General features: G+C 32.2%; 2 protein-coding genes across 3 annotated transcripts; both read left to right on the top strand.

Moving 5' to 3' along the window:
• Window positions 1-865: 865 nt before the first annotated feature.
• Window positions 866-4,412, top strand: LOC136998257 (antifreeze protein Maxi-like). Of its 2 annotated transcripts, XM_067350817.1 has the most exons (4): window positions 866-2,358; window positions 2,425-2,821; window positions 3,005-3,131; window positions 3,206-4,412. In XM_067350817.1, the coding sequence occupies exons 1-4, from the start codon at window positions 2,287-2,289 to the stop codon at window positions 3,213-3,215; spliced, it is 606 nt and encodes a 201-aa protein (XP_067206918.1). In that variant the 5' UTR covers window positions 866-2,286; the 3' UTR covers window positions 3,216-4,412. The 2 variants fall into 2 exon arrangements, with proteins under 2 accessions (XP_067206918.1, XP_067206917.1); XM_067350816.1 differs by having other exon boundaries at window positions 866-2,821.
• A 1,446-nt stretch (window positions 4,413-5,858) lies between these two features.
• LOC105670110 (uncharacterized) lies at window positions 5,859-8,272 on the top strand. The gene is made up of 5 exons (XM_067349860.1): window positions 5,859-6,585; window positions 7,130-7,297; window positions 7,382-7,526; window positions 7,606-7,710; window positions 7,868-8,272. The coding sequence occupies exons 2-5, from the start codon at window positions 7,190-7,192 to the stop codon at window positions 7,873-7,875; spliced, it is 366 nt and encodes a 121-aa protein (XP_067205961.1). The 5' UTR covers window positions 5,859-6,585; window positions 7,130-7,189; the 3' UTR covers window positions 7,876-8,272.
• The last annotated feature ends 13,262 nt before the right edge of the window (window positions 8,273-21,534 follow it).

Below are 21,534 nucleotides of genomic sequence, written 5' to 3'. Positions count from 1 at the left end.
ATACATGATTCTGAAAGGTTTCCTCAAACTTCAACGGCGTATTCTAGCGGTCCTGATGAAAACAATTCCTATAAACATATGTCCTGCAATGTTTCCTTTTCAAGATACAATCATTTTTTAATTTTTAATGAAATTTTTAATTTTATTGGAAAGTGCAGTATTAAATCCAAAAAACAATCAAAGTAAATGTTCGAAATGTTCGCCAGCCGCAATTCAGCGCCCAAGAACAGTATTGTCGAGAAAAAAAGGTATCTCGAAAAGAAAGCGTTGTAGGACACGTTCATAAGAACTTTTTTCATCCTTATGACCGCTAGAATACGCCTTTGAAGTTTGAGAAGACCTTTCAGAAACACCTTGTATATTTTGGAGTCTGAATTAAAATGCCGCACCCTATATATGTATATATATTAATAATAAATAAAATTTTATTAACTAAACAACTGCAATAATTGTTCAATAATAAATTCAACAAATGAATAATAGAAATATGTTCCAAGAAATATGTTCCAAGAAATATGTAAGAAGGCAGTAGACCGTTATATTACAACGATCTCGTTTGTCTAATGCAGTGCTCGAAATTGGTTGAACATTTGAGCCGATTTCCGCGGTAAACGCCTCCTTTCCTCTCCTTACCGCGCGCGCCGCAGCCGCTAGGGCCAGCACCGCCGAGCGTTAGGAGCGGCACTATCTGATTATGAGTGGGTTCTTCTCCCTATTTATTAAAATTTTAAAAAATGTATTAAAATTTAAATATAAATTTAAAAATAAATTTTTTATTTTTAAATTTAATAAGTGGAAATATTTCAATAGATTTCTACGTCACTCATGAGGTACTAATGCTGACGCGTTTTTTTAAAAGTGGTTTCTATCTACATTATTGCATCAATTGTTCATTCTCATAAAAGGCCACAAGAAAATCTAATTAAGAAAATCTCTTTTATATATTTTTTTTAAATTAAGAATTTGTTATTTTTATCTTTAGTGGAATAGGCCTACGGGGGAAACCACTTAAAAAAAAAAGCGTCAGCATTAGTACCTCATAGGTGACATGGAAATCTATTGAAATATTTCCACTTAATAAATTTAAAAATAAAAAATTAATTTTTAATAAATTTTAATACATTTTTTTTAATTTTAATAAATAGGGAGAAGAACCCACTTATAATCAGATAGTGCTGCTCCTAACGCTCGGCGGCGCTGGCCCTAGCGGCTGCGGCGCGCGCGGTAAGAAGAGGAAAGGAGGCGTATCCCGCGGAAATCGGCTCAAATGTTCAACTAATTCCGAGCACTGGTCTAATGCATAATATATTACATGGTAACGTAAGCGCGAGAAAATCATATCTACTCAATAAATACCTGTGATAGCTAAGAAAGCATATGTATACAATAATTATACAAGATAATACATAAATAGAATAAATAGAAATGTTAATAATAGTAATTATTTCTTACCTGATTTTAAACTCCAGAAAGTATAGATAATATATAAGTAAGCTTCAGAAAGTCTGTACTATTACAGTTATTTGCGTAAAAATCTTCAAAGTAAAATAAAGCCGCAGATTTATTTTATTTTATAGCTCAGGCTTCTTCTATGTAACTCCCACAGAACAAATTCTAATGGATAGAAAAACAGAATATCAAAAATTGTTGCACATGTGTCTGTATATCTATAAATAAATCTAACTTTATTTATTGGTCAAGCAACGGTTTGTTGAATTTTTAAAGAAATATGTTTTCATCAATGATAAATAAATCGCAGAACTAATTTATTTCCTAAGACAATTGAATTGACTCGACGAACTGTATTTATGTAAGAAGGCAATAGACCATTATATTACAACGATTTCGTTTGTCTAATGTATAATATTAAATGGAAACGTAAGCGCAAGAAAATCATATCGACAAATACCTGTAAAAGTTAGGAAAACATATACAATAATTACAAGATAATACATAAAATAAATGGAAATGTAATGTAACAATAATAACTATGCATTACTTACTTATGTAGCCACTTCTTTATACCAAACACTACTTAAGCAGTTAACCTGGTACACTCTGTCGTCAATATTTACACTCACTGATCAATGAAGTACTGAACATTGACATCCCGAATTCATAGTCGCGACATATAGATCTACTTATATCGATAATCTCGATGATAACTAAATCCATAATGTACATTTACACGAACTTACTCCAAACTACATTACCAGCTGTCGAAGTGATGACAATATTATTGTGAAAGTTTCAAATCTGTACTAATTATCGATTCAATGATCTTCAATGATCTCTGCCCTGTGGGGACCTATGGCGGACCGCTTCGACATTTGTGAACGCATGAGGATGGAGGACGATGTAAGTAACTCCTTTAATATTGTTAATATTTTATTAACAAATAAAATTAATACAATAAAATTGCAGATACTAATGATGAACGAAGAATCGCTCCTCAACGGCGATGTCGACGTCGACGTCGATTTAATCACCGCCCATTCCGTCGCCGCCCGTTCCGTTGCCGCCCGTTCCGTTGCCGTCCGGGACGTGGCTGCTGGTTCCGTCGCCGCCGGTCCCGTCGCCGCCGGTCCCGTCGCCGCCGGTCCCGTCGCCGCCGGTCCCGTCGCCGCCGGTTCCGTCGCCGCCCGTTCCGTCGCCGCCCGTTCCGTTGCCGTCCGGGACGTGGCCGCCGGTCTCGTCGCCGCCGGTCCCGTTGCCGCTGATTCCGTCGCCGCTGGTTCCGTCGCCGCCGGTTCCGTCGCCGCCGGTTCCGTCGCCGCCGGTCCCGTCGCCGCTGGTTCAATGTCGAAACAAAACAGACAAGGTAACATAATTTTAATCTATTAAAGATTGTACCATATATTAGTACTTACATAGTGTATAATTATTAGTACTTACGTACTGCATATTTTCCTACGCACTATTTTTTAGTAATTACGTAGAATATATTTTTCTTTGTACTATTATAAAAACACATATGTAATTAAATTAATTTTAATAATTACAGATTATAGACCGAGAGGTAGAGCCGCAGGAGCTCGCCGACAGCAGGAACGATTTATGAAATTTTTATATCAGCTATCCATGGCACCACATCACTGGGGCAGACACAGGGGAAGAGGCAGAGGAAGAAGGTAAGAAAGCATTAAAAAATTTCTAAAAATTACAAGTTATAGTTACATGTATAGTTATTACATTTATTTTACAGAAACAATTAAGTATTATCAAGTCATGGTGTTCAAGCGGCTCGTCGCATCGCTCAAGAAAAAATTTTTTTTAGTTATTTTCTAATATTACCAATAAAACATCTGTTTCACAGAATGTAAGTGTGATGTGACAAAATACTTGTGTTAGAATGCGAAATAATTTAGTTACTATGTAATTAAGTTAATATTAATGCACAAAATTAATTATGTGACAAAATTGAGATTATTTTTCAATTATTTTTGCACATTTTAGATGTAACATTTATATTAAGTCAGTTGTATATTAACTAAATTATCTTACATTCTAACACAAGTATTTTGTATCACACTTACATTTTGTGAAACAGATGTTTTATTTCGAATATTCAAACTAAACTATTTTTTGTTGTAACATGTCTTCGGTTTGACTGCCCCATTGATATAAAGCCGTGGATAGCTGATATAAAATATCTTTGGTTTGATATTACAGTTTTGTTAAAATTTTTACAAAATATACGAAATAAAACTATAATATCAAATCAAAGACATGTTAAACATAAAATAATTTAGTTAAAACATTCGAAACGACACTTATTATGTTTCATTTAGCGTAATTGTGATATCAAACGCAATACTTATGTTTTATTTCAAATATTCAAATTAAACTATTTTTAGTTGTAACATGTCTTTGATTTAACTGCCCCATTCATATAAAGTTATGGATAGCTGATATGAAATATATCTTTGGCTTCATATCACGGTTATGTTAAAATTTTTACAAAATATGCGAAAAAAACTATGATATGATATCAAAGACATGTTAAACATAAAATAATGTAGTTAGAACATTCAAATGACACTAATTATGTTTCATCTAGCGTAATTGTGATATATCAAACGCAATACTTATATTATTAGTTATTTTTTAATATTATCAATGAAACATCTGTTTCACATGACTTAAATGCTATATAAAACACAAGACGTGTTATAATGTAAAATAGTTTAGTTAATATGTAATTAAGTTAATATAAAAATGTACAGAAATGTACAAAATTAATTATGTGACAAAATTTAAATTATTTTTCTACATTTTGAATGTAACATTTATATTAACTTAATAACATATTAATTAAATTATTTAAATTATAAGTTTTGCGACTGGATCGATGTCAACGTCGATGAGATGTTCTTCGTTCATTAATACTAATAAAATTCTATTATATGGCAGTTTATTTGTTAATAAAATATTATTAACAAGATTAAAGAATATAATTTTTTTTTCATACTTTTCAGAAGTTTTTTTTAATACTTTTCGAGTTATTTTATATCTTAATCTGACATATTTTGATATAAAATTTAAATTAAAATATCTCTAAAAATATTAAGTTCTGGATAATCTTACCGTAATACTTTTATGATTAGAATAATGAGAATCAAGTGGTATAAAGAAAACGCATAATTGTTAAAAAAGTACATTGTAAATTGCATACTTTTTCTTCAAATAATGGGTTTTTTACACGTATTGATTTGTTTTATTATTCTGTGCATAAAAATATTACGGTAAGATTATCGATAACTAAATATTTTAAGAGATTTTAGATTTTATATCAAAATATGTCATATTTCTCTCTCTCTCTCTCTCTCTCTCTTTCGTGTTTGCGAAATTTTCGTAGTGCAACTTGGGGAAGTCGAATTTGTTGAACCTTGATACCTGGTGCAAGGAATTCCCGTAGCGCAACTCGGGGAAGTCGAATTCGTCGACTCTTTGCACCTAGTGCGAAAAATTCCTGTAGCGCAACTCACGAAAGTCAAATTCGTCGACCCTTGATACCTGGTGCGAGGAATTTTCGTAGCGCAACTCGGGGAAATTGAATTCGACGACCTTTGGCACCAGGTGCGAAAAATTCTCGTAGCGCAACTCGCAAAAGTCGAATTCGTCGACCCTTGACACCTGGTGCAAGGAATTCCCGTAGCGCAACTCGGGGAAGTCGAATTCGTCGACCCTTTGCACCTAGTGCGAAAAATTCCTGTAGCGCAACTCGCAAAAGTCGAATTCGTCGACCCTTGACACCTGGTGCGAGGAATTTTCGTAGCGCAACTCGGGGAAATTGAATTCGACGACCCTTGGCACCAGGTGCGAAAAATTCTCGTAGCGCAACTCGCAAAAGTCAAATTCGTCGAACCTTGACACCTGGTGCAAGGAATTCCCGTAGCGCAACTCGGGGAAGTCGAATTCGTCGACCCTTTGCACCTAGTGCGAAAAATTCCTGTAGCGCAACTCGCGAAAGTCGAATTCGTCGACCCTTGACACCTGGTGCGAGGAATTTTCGTAGCGCAACTCGGGGAAATTGAATTCGACGACCCTTGGCACCAGGTGCGAAAAATTCTCGTAGCGCAACTCGCAAAAGTCGAATTCGTCGAACCTTGACACCTGGTGCAAGGAATTCCCGTAGCGCAACTCGGGGAAATCGAATTCGTCGACCCTTTGCACCTAGTGCGAAAAATTCCTGTAGCGCAACTCGCGAAAGTCGAATTCGTCGACCCTTGACACCTGGTGCGAGGAATTTTCGTAGCGCAACTCGGGGAAATTGAATTCGACGACCCTTGGCACCAGGTGCGAAAAATTCTCGTAGCGCAACTCGCAAAAGTCGAATTCGTCGAACCTTGACACCTGGTGCAAGGAATTCCCGTAGCGCAACTCGGGGAAATCGAATTCGTCGACCCTTTGCACCTAGTGCGAAAAATTCCTGTAGCGCAACTCGCGAAAGTCGAATTCGTCGACCCTTGACACCTGGTGCGAGAAATTCCCGTAGCGCAACTCGGGGAAGTCGAAATCGTCGACTCTTGGCACCTGGTGCGAGAAATTCCCGTAAATTTTAATGATAATGATAATACTCTGGGCCCCGTAAATTCTTCATTCGTCCCTGCGGACAGAGGAGAAGAATAAGGAGACGACGTTTCTTAATTTTTTGCATTACCAACATCACTTTTTGACCGCTTGTATCTCTGAAACGGCTGGACCAATTTAAATTTTTTTTGGCTTAAATTAGTCGTGGCGATGCCGCCTTTAAGGATATACTATGTGTTTTTATAAAATTTTTTATATTTTAGTTGCTACAAACCCCCGAAAAGTCGACTTTGTGCGCGCAGGATAAGAGACTTAGTAGTGTCATTTTCCGAACTTTGCCAGAGATTCTTTTCCTGACTTAGTAGTGTCGTTTTTTGAACTTGGCCGGAGACACTACCGCGTCTCCTGATAATTATATCACATAATTCTTTCCATATTTACAGCTACTTCTATAACAACAAATGGAGGCTGCTGTTGCGACATCATCAAATGATTTCATCAATTATTTGCAGTCAATGGGTATTGATGGAGCCACATTAAATATATTTCAAGGTTATATTAACTTTTTATTTTTCATATAATTGGAACATATCTCTCAATTACATATTTATATTTATTTATATAGAAGAAACTTTTTGGATCTACAAAGGTTTTATTAGTTGGAATTATGGTTAGTCTTCTGATAACAGATCTGGTGTTGCACACGTGACTAGATATTTTAATAAATCTTTATGCTTCTGAACATAAGTTAACAAAGAAAAAATAGCATTTGCAAATATCGAATTTACATTGCTTTTTTTCATTATTTTTTATATATTGAAACTTTTTTTTAAAGTATACAAAATTCACAATTTTATTATTTTATATAAGTATACATTACTTCATTAATTTTTTCACATAATATTATATATTCCGAACTCTTTTTATATTTTAACATTAAAGATGAATATAATATTATATATCATATATATAAGATATACAAAAATATAGTGCGAACTCCTTCCTATCGAAGAACTCAACGAAAAGGTTTCTTCTCAATAAAAACTAATACAAAAATGATATTATTGTAATTTTAACTACTTTTTTTATCCCTAAGATATCATGGCTGCAGTGCAAACATCCTTCCGAGCAGAACAAAAATGCAATAATCTCTTACATGAAGAATACATTTCCAAATAGAAGACATTGGATCAGTACAGCAAATCCAAGCATCACAGAAATTTTTAAAAAATATCCACGATTGATGGATTACAATGGAGAAATGGTATAGCTCATTATGTTATTTAAAAACATTACGTTAACATTTAATATAATAAAAATTAGTTTAATAAAAATTAATTTATTTTAGATTAATGTAGAGTTTCAACAAATGTTTACTGGATTAGAAGATAACTTTTTAACTCGATTTCCTGCGTACTATAGTCAGAGAATAATATCGTATGCTAAAATGCATCGACGTGATGTGTACGACCAAGTAACCTTTAAAATCGATGGTAAAATAGTAATACTTATTTTTGTACAAATATTTTTATTTCTTTACTAATATAAATTAACATTTTTCTTCTTATTTAGAACATATGAGAGCATTGATCATACTCGCAGAATTATTACCAGATAGCAATGCCTTACAAAGAAAAAAAGGAAAACAAACTCGAAAGGGTAAAGGAAAAAAAAAAGGTGAGAATAATAAAGTTAGAATTTATAATAAATAATTATTTGAAATGATGTTTCAAATATGTGTGTATTCGAAACGAGTTTTGAATTCGTTTTAATGGCAATAGTTAATAATAATAGTTTATAATAGTTTATCTCATTGTCTCATAATTATCTTTAGCAATATGAAGATGAGGAAATACACGATAATAAGACTGATGAAGCACAAGCAGAAAACTTTTGTTCAGAGGTTGCCACTAATGATAATGCTCGTTTCTTGCTTCAAATTATTCCAGTATGTTTTATAACGTGTAACTAAATGTGTATGCACAGTATTTACAATTTTATCATCGAAGTTATTCATTCAATAATTCTGTTCTTATATTTATTATATATTTTATTATATCTACATAATTTTTTTCAGGAAGGAAGTGATGTACGCGTCAATTTGTAACGTCTTTTATATCTTCCGAAAATACGAATGTTCAGCCATTCATCGTGTGTGTGCGAGGCTCAAGAAAAAATAAATATTTTGTTCAAGGGGACGGATGGCTTATAGAAGTCCCGGATAAAGCCGATCCCATAGTATCGTTCGACTTATTATTTAAGCTATTTTATGTGCTTAACGTATCTTATCCTGTATCTTTAAACAATTTTTTTAACTTTATCGATTTTTATATATTTAAAATCGCCAAAAAAACGAGCAGTGTAGTAACATCATTGCATGTAAACATTACAAATTTTCAAATTGAATAATATGTTCATATAATGCAATGACTACTTCATTATTTAACATTTTTTGTCATCTCATCTTTCCCGACCATATTCAATAAATAAATATTTTCTTCTTGATTGGTGATTTCGATCAAATGAATATATCAATGTCGAATAATTTAATTTCATTGCTTTATTCATTGGATCGAAATTGCCAATAAAGAAAGAAATGTTTACCTTTATTTCGATTTCAATAGAAAATTCTCTTTTATTTCACTAGTTGAATCAGTGAATAAGCGAATAAGATATCCACTGATTTATGCAGTGACAAAGTAATGTCACTGATTCAAACAGAGAGTATGTACTGATTCGCAGTGGTATACTTATAACTTCAACAAATAGTGACTATTCACTGCAAATTAGTGAGTTTTCACTGTTTCAAATTAAGAGAGTAACGATCGGAGCACCGCGTGAGCTCTCGCAAGATGTCCGTTAAACGTATATATTCGAATCACGTGCTGCGATTGGCTTACCGACTATAATAATAATTTATTTCAGGAGTATGAATAAATAACTGAGTTAACAGATTAACAAATGGTCTTTAATACAATCTTCACTGAATACAATTTAATATCACGTTAACTACTGAGAGACTAGATTTACTTCGACGACTTTAATTCTACGACTTGCTTTATTGCCGGCTCCAAACAGAGTGCCTCTTCACTTTTCGCTCTGAATAATGCAACAGGTCCTATACTTTCCAGCATGTTCTCGAACGTTTCCGCATCCGGTTACGCGCGCAAGTATCGAGTTGTTCTATCGATCGAGTGTCGATGTATTTCGATTCGATATATCGCTGGCAGCCTTACTGGCGCCGCCTGTCGACTATTGAAGAATCTTACAGCATGATTAGTAATTAAAGGATTTGTTCAAAAGAAAGGAATTGATTTCCAAGCAACATTCGCTCCGGTAGTACGACATACATTTCTGAGGATTCTATTCGCCATGGCAGCCAAACTGGATCTAGACATAGATCATTTGGACGTAGTAACTGCATTCCTTCATGGAAAACTAGGAGAACAAATCTATAACAATCCAAAGAATACATTGTAACAAATCAAGAGAACAAAGCTTGCAAATTAAAAAAAGCTATCTATATATTAAAGCAAGAAAGTTGAGTCTGGAATCAAATACTAGACAAAACATTGATGGAGCTAAACCTCAAACAATCAAAATATGATCAATGTATATATTTTCGCATCAAGAATAATGACATTTTAATTGTTGCTGTTTACGTGGACGATTTGCTTGTACTATCAAACAAACAGGAACTCACCCAGGTAGCAAGGTGTCGTCTATTTGACGTCAATAGTTCGTCATTTGAAGTCGCGGACGTGTCATGTTACCAAATTAAGACGTAATAATGATGTCATTTTTTTGACCTATTAATGACGTTAGTTTTTTTACCATTTTATAACGTATTTATAACGTCACATTTTTCACTAATTAATAATGTCAGTTATTTGACTGTGTCGACACTCGTGCAATATAACGTGTTAAAGTATTATATTCTTCTTGTAATTGTGTGTACATCATTTGTATGTCAAAATGTTAAAGTTGATCAAAAAGATTATAATTAACGTCAGTAATTGGTCACTGAGAACTTTTAAACAGTCAAATAACTGACGCTACTAATTAGTGAAAAATGTGACGTTATAAATACGTTATAAAATGGTAAAAAAACTAACGTCATTAATAGGTCAAAAAAATGACATCATTATTACGTCTTAATTTGGTAACATGACACGTGCGCGACTTCAAATGACGAACTATTGACGTCAAATAGACGACGCCTTGCTACCTGGCCAATTTCCTTATGCATATATTTATGTAACTATGCAAGTTTGTCTGGATAGGCCCTTACTATCTGGTACATATTCAAATAATTTTTATGCGAAAACATGCGCAAACGTATAATAATAAAAGGACCAATTAGATTGATTCCCTCTATTATGCGCAGAAGCGTAAAGGAAACAAGCAGAAGCAGATTAATTGGTAAAATTGGTTATTGACACCGATGTGAAGACGTGGTGTATCAAATGAAATATATATTAATGACGTAAAAGTTTTATTTCTAAGAGGTAAGTTTGTACATTATAATTATTTAATTAATTTATGCAATACAAATCTGTTCGTATCTTTTGTTAGTATAAAGCATGCGTCACACATGTATATTATTGAATATAGCATATTTATTTTATTTGTTTATTATAATTATTAATAAATAATGAATAATTAATTATTTAAAAAGACACAAAAATGTAAAATTAATTATAAATTTGTATTAAAAGTAGAATAATTGATGTATTCGTATAATGGTTAACATAACCTTTTGCATTGATATAACATATATTTTGTTCTTTTCTTTTTATATATTTATCTTTTGTTTGTAATTATTATTTATCATATTATTTTATTAGTTAATTTTAATTTAATAATAAATTTAAGAAATATTTGTAAAGATATGATGTGTGTGTGTGTGTGTGTGTGTGTGTGTGTGTGTGTGACAACCAATTTATAGGGAACTTAATTTATCGAAGAAGATGGAAAAACCAATAATATTGCTATAATAAGCAGCAAGTGGCTAACACCTAAAAAACAACAAACTTTTTGGCCTCCGTACAAAAAACAATATCAATATGAACAATCATTAAAAAAAGGTGAAACAATAACTGATAAATGGACTCTTTATGACATTCAAAAAATTTTATTTGTTGAAAAAGGTAAGAAGTAAAATTATTAACATCATAAATTATTGGCTCAAAATATTAACACATTTATAATTTTTGCAGATAATAATTATCAAAAAGCGAAAAAACAATTACAATTTTGTGAAGAAAATTCTGATATACCATCTGATTTTGATGCAACATTAGAAAGATTAAATAGAAATAATACATCGCGAAATAAAAAATCACCTAATCGTTATTGTGACACTGAAAGCAGCAGTAACAACGAAAATAATAAGGAATTCACTCGGCTGAAAAAGAAATCACATAAAAATAATCGTTTGTCAAGGCCTCCCACGATTTCAGGTAATTAAGAAATATCTTCCGTTTTTTATAATTTTCAATTATAATTTTTTTAAATTACAATAAAAATAATCTAAAGTTACTTATATTATTTATTACAGTTATTTATTACAAAAAAAATACTTTATATAAAATGTTAAATATAATACCTTCTATATAAACTTTTATATACAAATCTTTTATGTGTATATAATATACAGGGTGTCTGGCAATAATCGCCCCACCGGTCATATACAGGTAGAGGAGGTCAAATCGAGTAGAAAAGTCCTTTACCATTTTTTGATTTTTGTAATAAGTACTAAGTAATTAACGAAAAAAGATTGGTGAATCCGTGCAAGTAAAGCGCGCGCAGCGAGAAGGACATCCCACTGCTATGCGATCACTAGGCGCGCGATGAAGCGTTGGGAGGAGCGCTCTACAAATGACAATGGCAACATACGAGCGGCGCGTAACGCTAGATCCTTGTGTCCTAGTGATCGCGTAGCAGTGGGACGTCCTTCTCACCGCGCGCGCTTTACTCGCGCAGATTCGCCGATCTTTTTTCGTTAATTACTCAGTACTTATTATGAAAATTAAAAAATGGTAAAGGACTTTTCTACTCGATTTGACCTCCTCTACCTGTATATGACCGGTGGGGCGATTATTGCCAGACACCCTGTATATATATGGGGCATTTTTTCTCAACTTTACACCCATGCTGCCCATTTTCTATTTGATCTAAAAATTTTTTAAAAAATCTTAAAATTTACAGAAAAATGTAAGCTTTCCAATGGCGCGTGGCAAAATTATCAAATTCAATTGGATCATACTTAAAATTTCAGAAAACCGAAAAAAAATAATAAAAACGGTAATTATTCAAGTGTAGCGATTATTTATTCGACGTTTTTCTCTTCCAATTAACACTTTCGAGTACTCTGTTTATCTGTGCACTGTCACATGAGTCCATGGTGTAAGAATATAAGGTGATTTCACGACCATTGTATTCTATCAAAAAATCTGTGATCAAGATGTCATAGTTAAGCCATGTCACACAAGATGTCACGTTGGTACAAGATCCCAAGTAAAAAAGGATAGAAGATGTGGATAAATGTGGATAGAAAAGGATAGATGATGAATCTCTAAAGCACATCTATATATAATTATAGTCCTAAATAATACAAATTTTTTAAAATAAAATTTTTAACATTGTGTATAAAAATATATATTACTGACAAAATATTTTTTAATTTTTTTATAACAAATTATTCTTAGTTAAATTTGCAGAAAAAATAATTAATAATGTATTCCAGTCTTTATAGAAAATTAAGTTTCTTTAAGAAAATAAATATTTATAATTAAGTTCCGCAGGACAATAAAATTTTAATAAAATTTCTATATTTGTATATATATATATATATATATATATATATATATACACAGGGTGCGTCAGCTAAATCCGGACAAAATTAAATTAGAATTCCTTGCTACGTGTGAATTTAGGAACAAATGATTGTTAATGTTCGCGTTAGTCAAATGTTTGTGTAAAACGTGTATAACCTTTAAAATGTCCGAGTCAATAAAATCAAGTGCGGAATACAATCGAAGAGCGGCGATAATTGAAGCGCTTCGCGCCAGACGTTTGCCGATCGAAATTGTTCGGTTCTTCAAGTACTCGAGATCGACAAAAGTGAGTCGAAGGAACGACCGTTGGCTCGCCCGTGATCCCGAGGATGTCCCCATAATAGGCAGGACGAAGTTTCCAGCCAATGTTCACGTTTTAAGCGTTGTCTCTAATGAGGGTGATGTCATGCCGCCGTATTTCTTTAAAAAGGGAGAAACCATCACGAAGGAGGTTTACCTCCGGATTTTGAGAACTGTAATAAAGCCATGGATGGAAACTACGGCCTCCGGGAGGCCGTACATTTTTCAACAAGACGGTGCACCGGCTCACACAAGCCAATTAGTGCAAAATTGGCTTAACGATAACGTGGATGCGTTTTGGTCCAAGAAATTCTGGCCTCCTAATAGTCTGGATTTAAACCCCCTAGATTATTATGTTTGGGGCGTTATTGAAAGATTGTCTAACAAGTCCAGGCACCCCAATGTGGCAACTCTTCAAGCCGCTATTGAAGCAACATTCGTTGATTTAGACAAGGAGCAGTTGAAAAGAGCGTGCTCGCGCTTCAGGCAAAGGATTGAAGCAGTGATCGCAGCAAACGGGGGTTATATATAGTAGAATAATTGTACTCAGAGAGGATCCCTTAAGCAACGTACAAAAAAATATTTCATAATTTCAAGTTTTTTCTGAGTCTAAAGAGTGTTTTAATAAACAATTTGTTTTGTCCGGATTTAGCTGACGCACCCTGTATATATATATATATATATATATATATATATATATATATATATATATATATATATATTTAAAGTCCCTCAACACGTAGCCACTTAGCGGTTCAATGTGGAACAATGACAAAAATCACAAAAATTTGTTGCCGTGAAATCACCTTATATTCTTACACCGTGCATGAGTCTAAACTAAAATGGCGGATCCAATATGGCCACCAAAACATTTTAAAAATGTTTAGAAATTAACGAATTTTTATAATACTTGGTATCAGGGACTTTTTTGGGTTGCTAATAACGAATCTGAAGTCGCATTTCGAAAATTCAAAATGGCGGATTTAATATGGCAACTAAGAATTTGAAAAATTTTTAAAAGTAAGGGAGTTTTATAAAATTTGAACAGAGAGTTTTACGGCCAGCTAAATACAAATCTTAAGTCGGATTTCAAAAACTGAAAATGTCAGATCTAATATGAAGACCAAAAATATTGAAAATTTAGAAAATTGACAGATTTTTATAAAACTTGATACTAGAGATACCTCTGATTCTGATGTCGCCTGAGCTCTTACCCCCTACTTTTTGAAATCTTGATATGAAAAAGTCGAACTATTACAGCATTGGAATATCTCTTAATCACCATTTCTTTGTTGATTGGGACGAAACAGTGATTTCTCAGAATCTCTGGAACTGGTGGAGCTACATCAAATCATTTTTTCAAAAATCTTTTTGTCTTTTGGTGCTCTTTGTCATTATATGACAGTATACTAATACTTTTAGAATTTTTTTGAGCCCAGTCAACAAGTTTTTCGAATGAAAGAATGGTATCGTTCGGTTTACTAAGAAGGCTAGCTCGCATAGCTTCCCTTTTGAACACAGCACCTACACCGTCTGAAGCACCTTTACCATGTGCAGTGGCATGATAGTTCCATTCCGCTGCAACACCAAAATCCTCTTCGTGATGCATTAGATTCATCATCTGATATTTATTTTTAAAATGCTGTTTTGCCCCATCGCTAAAGTAGATTACTCTTTTTAGCTCAGGAATTATTATTTTCAATTCAGGAATCAGCATCTTTTGTACAGTATATACAGCAGCTGTGTCATAAAGTGTACTATTCGACAAAAAATAAAACTTTTGTGTTCAAGTTCTAACTCTTTTTTTATAGTAACACACGACAGGAAAGACAGTACATTGTGAATTATTAAAATGGAACGCCTGCGATGCATCTTGCACAACATACTTGTAATTCTCAGAAAAATCTAATACTACAAGAACTTCACCTTTTTTTAAATTTTCTTTTTTTTCCTGATAAAATCGAGATTGTTCTTTTGCAATGAAAGAATGAGGTTTTAGAATGATAAATTTGTCACAAAATTCATCGACAAATTCCGACGACGGAAGAATTTGCGTCTGAAGAGTTGATCTGTCAGTTGTTGTCCAGACACTGAACTGTATGTAGTGAATACCTTTCTTATCTAAGAGTTCTTTCAAATGTTTTTTTAGTTCAATAATACCAGGACATTTACTGCATTCACCAATATAACAATTTTCATCAGGATTTTTGCACACGATTTGGCGTAAGCAATCTTTATAATCACGTAAAATCACATTGGAATCTTTAGTAAGATTATTTAAATTGACAGAGTCAATCATCAATTTGCAATTTTGATGTATCGTACAGACCAGACCGAATGCGTACCATTTGCACCAGCAAGTATACAATGTTTTGGTCGGAGTTGGGCAAATTTACTAAAACTAACATGACAGTCAGGATGGCATTTACTATAAATATCATAAAGACCTCTTAAGTCTGAAAGGAGAAGACGTTTCTGAATCAAATATCTGCCCTCGTCATTTTTTACTGAAACCATATCTTTCATACCTGGCATGATTCTGCTATTTTCGTCACTATTGTAAAAATCTTTAATTCGTGTAACAGTACTTTCCGGCAATGGTTTACCATTCTTAGCAGTTGTTTCTGCTAAAACGCCCTTAGATGCTTTCAATTCTCTAGCTTTTTTTGCAAAATACCTAGAACAGTTGAATTCCCGAGAAATTTGACTTAGACTCCATGCATCTGGTACTACAGTCAAAATCGTCAATCTCAAAGGATCATTAATTTCAAGAGTGGAAAATTTTTCTTTCAATCCACTCAATATATCTTCCAACTCAATCTCTCTTTGTGATTTTATGTTGCATTCAATTCCACTGAAAGATAATGAAGATGCACCGGAAGATACAGAAATATTCTGTTCAGTATCATGAGTACAATTATCAAATATCAAACGTTTTATCAAGACTCGATGAGACGTGCATATCTTCATTCATACGAGGATATTTCATTTTCCTACATGCTGCACAAATTTGAGCATTTTCTGGAAATTTTGGGAATATTCGTTTGATAACACTCGAAATGCGTCGAAGATCTTTCCCTCTGTGACCTTCCACATTGTAGGGATTGCAACACCGTGTATACTGGACATATTCAAAATCAAATTCTAAGATTCACGATCAAAAATAGTACAGATAATAGAATTTTCTGTAGTATTGTTCTGAGAGCAGTCCTAAAAGAACGGTTAAAAGTAGCTCTGAAAAGAACTGTTCGAAGAAAACCTCAGAGAAACGCTCAAAGCACAAAAAAGCCCAGAACCATGGGAGACGGATATACAAATCCAAATATTAAAGCGTTTAGAAATTTACGGAATCACAATGAAACGTTTTTTAACATTAAAATGTTGTAATGAATGGCGATAATATCGCGGTAGAGAAACTCTCTCGAATGTGTACAAAATGGATTTCACGATCTTATTTTATGAAACTTTTTTGACTAGGCTCAGAAAAAAAATAATGATCTAATTGAATTTGATAATTTTGCCACGCGCCCATGGAGGACTTGAATTTTGTTATAAATTTTAATAGTTTTTTGATAATCTTTAGACCAAATAGGTCGATAAATACGAATTTAATAATGAAATTTTAAAATCTGCGTCCCAAATATACTCCTGATACCAAGTTTTATAAAAATCCGTTAACTTCTTAAATTTTTCAATATTTTTAGTGGTCGTATTAGATCCGCCATTTTGAATTTTTAAAATCCGATTTGAGATTTGTATTCAGCATACAGAAAAACTCTTTGGTATTAAGTTTTACAAAAATCCGTTAATTTCTTAAATTTTTTAAATTTTTGGCGGCCATATTGGATCCGCCATTTTAGTTTAGACTCATGTGACAGTGCACAAATAAACAGAGTACTCGAAAGTGTTAATTGGAAGAGAAAAACGTCGAATGAATAATCGCTACACTTGAATAATTACCGTTTTTATTATTTTTTTTCGGTTTTCTGAAATTTTAAGTATGATCCAATTGAATTTGATAATTTTGCCACGAGCCATTGGAAAGCTTACATTTTTCTGTAAATTTTAAGATTTTTTCAAAAATTTTTAGATCAAATAGAAAATGGGCAGCATGGGTGTCAAGTTGAGAAAGAATGCCTCATATATATATATATATAATTCATCATCAATATATAAATTCATCGTCTATTAAAAATAAACGTAAATTATTAGATAAATAAAAGTTTAATATTTTGAAATATAATATAATAGTAAGTACAAATAAAAATTATTTAAATAAATATATATATATATATATATATATATATTTATATATTTATATATATTTATATATATATATATATATATTTATTTAAATAATTTTTATTTGTACTTACTATTATATTATATTTCAAAATATTAAACTTTTATTTATCTAATAATTTACGTTTATTTTTAATAGACGATGAATTTGAAGAAGATAATGCATCTACAAATTTGACAGTTAGTAATGTACCAGAAATTAGCAATGTACCAGAAGTTATAGAAAAATTTCCAAGTACATCAAATAGTACTTTATCAAGTATTTCAACTACGAGAACTGCGAATACGTCCTCAGAAAACTCAATAAATTTTGCTGGTAAATTATGTTAAAATTTAAAAAATAATTATAATGAATAATTATATGTTTACAATTTTCATTAAAAATAAAAGTAAAATAATATAAAATTAATAGCATTTCAGAAGCAATTACTAATTTTGTTGGTTGAAATAAAAGAGCAAAATACACAAATACTAGCTTTACTAAAGACAAAAGAATTAAATAAAGTGCCAAGTATTTTACCAACTGATATACCGGTAAAATTTCCTATAGATACTTTGGAACATGTCAAAATTTTAGAGACCTATTTAAGAGAAGATGAAAACTTGAATACTTTGTTATAGAAAAACTATATATTTTTTAAACATTTTACATAACTTATTACATTTTGAAACTATTTAAAATTTGATCTTAATTCAAAATTTTTTTCCAGACATTGTATTTGGCAAGTTTGGGCGGTAAAAATATAACTACTTTAACTAATAGTTATAATTAACTTAATCGGATAGTTATATAATAACTTAATAATAAGATTATGAAATTTTTATATACTGATAATTTAGCCAAAAAATTCTCTTTTTTCGGGAAACGCGACAACAAAGAACCATTTTCTGAGTATTTATTAAAAACAGCAGTTATAAGTAAGTAATGTCTATTGCTTTATTTTTATTGTTACATAATAGTTTCATTGCAAGTTTTATAAATAATTTTTATTAACTTTTTGCAATATTATTGAAGATGCTGTGAAAACCTGTCATTCAGATGCAACTGACCGTTGTGTGGAGGATATATTGAAAGTATGGTTAAAACATGCACCACAGCGTTCCAAAGTAAGTTTACAAAATAACAGGAATCATCAATAATGGTTTATTATTGTTTTCATTTATAATAACTGTAACTAACAAAGCGCTTGTTGATATACAATTCAAAGAAATAATATTAAAATTTAAAAATATTTTAAATTTAGTTTTAATGCTATGTAAAGAAAAACGTAAAAATTTGGTTTTGTTATATTTTCATTTAATATTATATTTGTTTTCTTTAATTAAAATTAATATGTCTTATAAGAAACAAAAATTAGTTTATAAAAAAAGTCCATATGTAGGAAAACGCCAAATACGTAGAAGAGTAGTGGCAACAGTAAATAATATGCTCTTTGTAATTACTAATAATAATGAAAGCACTGAAAAAAAATTCAAGAATGATTTTTCTACTAAGACTATTAATACACATAAGATAAATGATACTATTGATGCCGTTAATATAAATATACCTTGTAATAACAGTTTATCTAATACTGATTTTAATTTTGAATCTTTTTATGAAAACTTTAATACACTTGATAATACTAAAGATTTACATGATAATAATTATGATACTCAGTTAATTGAAACTTTTGATTGTAATGAAGGATTATCTCTATACACTGGAAATGATAATAATCTTTCTATTAATGATAATAATTTTTCTAATAGTGACAATAATCTTTCTAATAATAATAATAACAATGATCTTTCTGATAAAAATTTAATGGATAAATTACGAGAGTGGGCCGTAAATGGAAATGTACCACATATCGTGTTGCAGAGCTTTTACATTTATTACGACCTTTTCATCTAGAATTACCGCTAAGTAGTAAAACTCTTTTAAATACTCCTTCAATTATGAAGTCAAAAAGGCTAAATAATGGAGAATATTATCATTTTGGACTTTTAACAAATTTGAAAAGAGTGTTAGCTGAACATGATTATTCATCTTATTGCAAAGATGTTCAATTACAAATAAATATAGACGGTTTGCCACTCTTCAATAGTTGCAATACACAATTGTGGCCGATTCTTTGTTTATTAAAAAATTTAAACAGTAGACCATTTCCAATAGGAATATTTTGCGGTACTTCAAAACCAAATTCTTTAGACATCTTTTTAGAAAGTTTTATAAATGAACTTGAATATTTAATACAAAATGGTTTAGAAGTTAATGCAAAGAAATATAAAATTGTATTACATAGTTTTGTTTGTGATGCTCCTGCACGAGCATATTTAAAATGTGTAAAATCGCATACAGGATACTCAGCATGTGATAAATGTACTGTATATGGTGAGCGTGTAAACAGTCGCATAATTTTTTCAAATATAAAAGCTATTAAAAGAACAGATTCTTCATTTCGTTTGCAAATAGATGAAGATTATCATTTAGGTATTTCTCCGTTAACTAAATTACCAATAGATCTTATAAGATGTTTTCCTATTGATTATTTACATAATGTATGTTTAGGTATTATGCGTAAATTGTTAAATACATGGATTAGTAGTCAACTATTACCAGTTAAATTGAATAGTCATTCATTTAAACAAATATCTGAACATTTACAACAATTAAAAAGTTATGTTCCTTTAGAAATTAACAGAAAACCACGGGGATTAGAAGATTTAGCTCGATGGAAAGGAACTGAATTCAGAACTTTTATATTGTATTTAGGACCAATAGTACTTCAAAATAATATTGATATAGCTATTTATGAACACTTTTTACTTTTTCATGTTGGAATTTCTATATTGGTATCTGATAAACATATTTCAGAGTTGTCTACAAAATACGCTAAAAAAATTTTATCAACATTTATTGAACATTCTGAAAAAATTTATGGTAGGCAATTTTTAATATACAATATACATTTATTAAGTCATTTGACTGATGATGTCGATATTTTCGGTCCTTTGGATGCATTTTCTACATTTCCTTTTGAAAGTTATCTCGGTAAATTGAAAAAGTATGTGAAAAGTCCTACTAATCCATTACAACAAATCTTTAGGCGTTTAACAGAAAGTTATAGTTCTTCGTTAAATAAAATTAAATGTAATTCGCTAATAGAGCTAAATTGCAATCACAATTTAGGGCCATTACATGCATCTATTTTACATATGCATTATGAGCAATATAAAAAGTTAAATTTTCATGATGTAGTTTTTTCTATTAATTCAAATGCTGATTGTTATTGCTTAACTAAAGAAAATACTGAAACGGTACGGTGTTTTATGCGGAGTAACTCGTCGGAGTCAGGAGTTCGGTCGGTTGGGGGCACGTAAAAGAATGCTCGGATGAAATGAGTAAAGCGAAAGAATAAAATAAAATAAGATTTATTTCTCAACTGATGAAGTCTGCTATATACAAATCCGCGTGTGGATACAGAGCGTTTGATATCTTTGTTTGAACGCGGGTTATAATTTTATCTCGGTGGTGTCGAACAATGTGTAACGGTGGTCGTGCGGTGATGAGCAAGTGTCGGCGCAAGCGCGGGTGCCGCAATTGTCTCTAGGCGACTGCGAGCGCGTGGATCGATACGTTCGAGCGGCGTCGATGGTCGATCGACTGATCGATATGCTCGGGCGCGTGCGTGGTGATTTCGATGTTCGCTGTTGATTCGATTAGTTCGCGATTGCCTGCCGGATTTGAGGACCCGATTTTAAGAGGATGAAGACGGGAGCGAAGACGCGCGTATTGCCCGCGTCTCGAAATGGCTGGTGTTCTAACGTGGAGCCGAGTATTCCCGGTGGTATACGGGTAGGCCCGTATGTAAGAATGAAGCCGAGTGCGCTCGGTAATATACGAGTGTGCTCGTATTTAGGTAACGAGACCGAGTATGCTCGGTTATAATACGAGTGCGCTCGTATGCGAGGTAACGAAACCGAGTATGCTCGGTAACGTGCGAGTATGCTCGCACGATGGAACGGAGGACAGTTCCTGGCGGCCGAGTATGCTCGGCAGGAATACGAGAATTCT

Source organism: Linepithema humile, chromosome 2 (assembly GCF_040581485.1).
Source record: "Linepithema humile isolate Giens D197 chromosome 2, Lhum_UNIL_v1.0, whole genome shotgun sequence".
NCBI classification, from domain to species: Eukaryota; Metazoa; Arthropoda; class Insecta; order Hymenoptera; family Formicidae; genus Linepithema; species Linepithema humile.
The sequence above is the reverse complement of the archived record's forward strand: the minus strand, read 5'-3'. Positions and strand labels throughout refer to the sequence as shown.

What these genes read in the sequence shown, in the direction of transcription:
- LOC136998257 (XM_067350816.1), top strand. Translation starts at nt 2,287, where the DNA reads ATGATCTCTGCCCTGTGGGGACCTATGGCGGACCGCTTCGACATTTGT. An exon ending in GTCGAAACAAAACAGACAAG is followed by an intron (nt 2,822 to 3,004) that starts GTAACATAATTT and finishes TAATAATTACAG; the next exon opens with ATTATAGACCGAGAGGTAGA.
- LOC105670110 (XM_067349860.1), top strand. Translation starts at nt 7,190, where the DNA reads ATGAAGAATACATTTCCAAATAGAAGACATTGGATCAGTACAGCAAAT. An exon ending in TGGATTACAATGGAGAAATG is followed by an intron (nt 7,298 to 7,381) that starts GTATAGCTCATT and finishes AATTTATTTTAG; the next exon opens with ATTAATGTAGAGTTTCAACA. An exon ending in AGTAACCTTTAAAATCGATG is followed by an intron (nt 7,527 to 7,605) that starts GTAAAATAGTAA and finishes CTTCTTATTTAG; the next exon opens with AACATATGAGAGCATTGATC.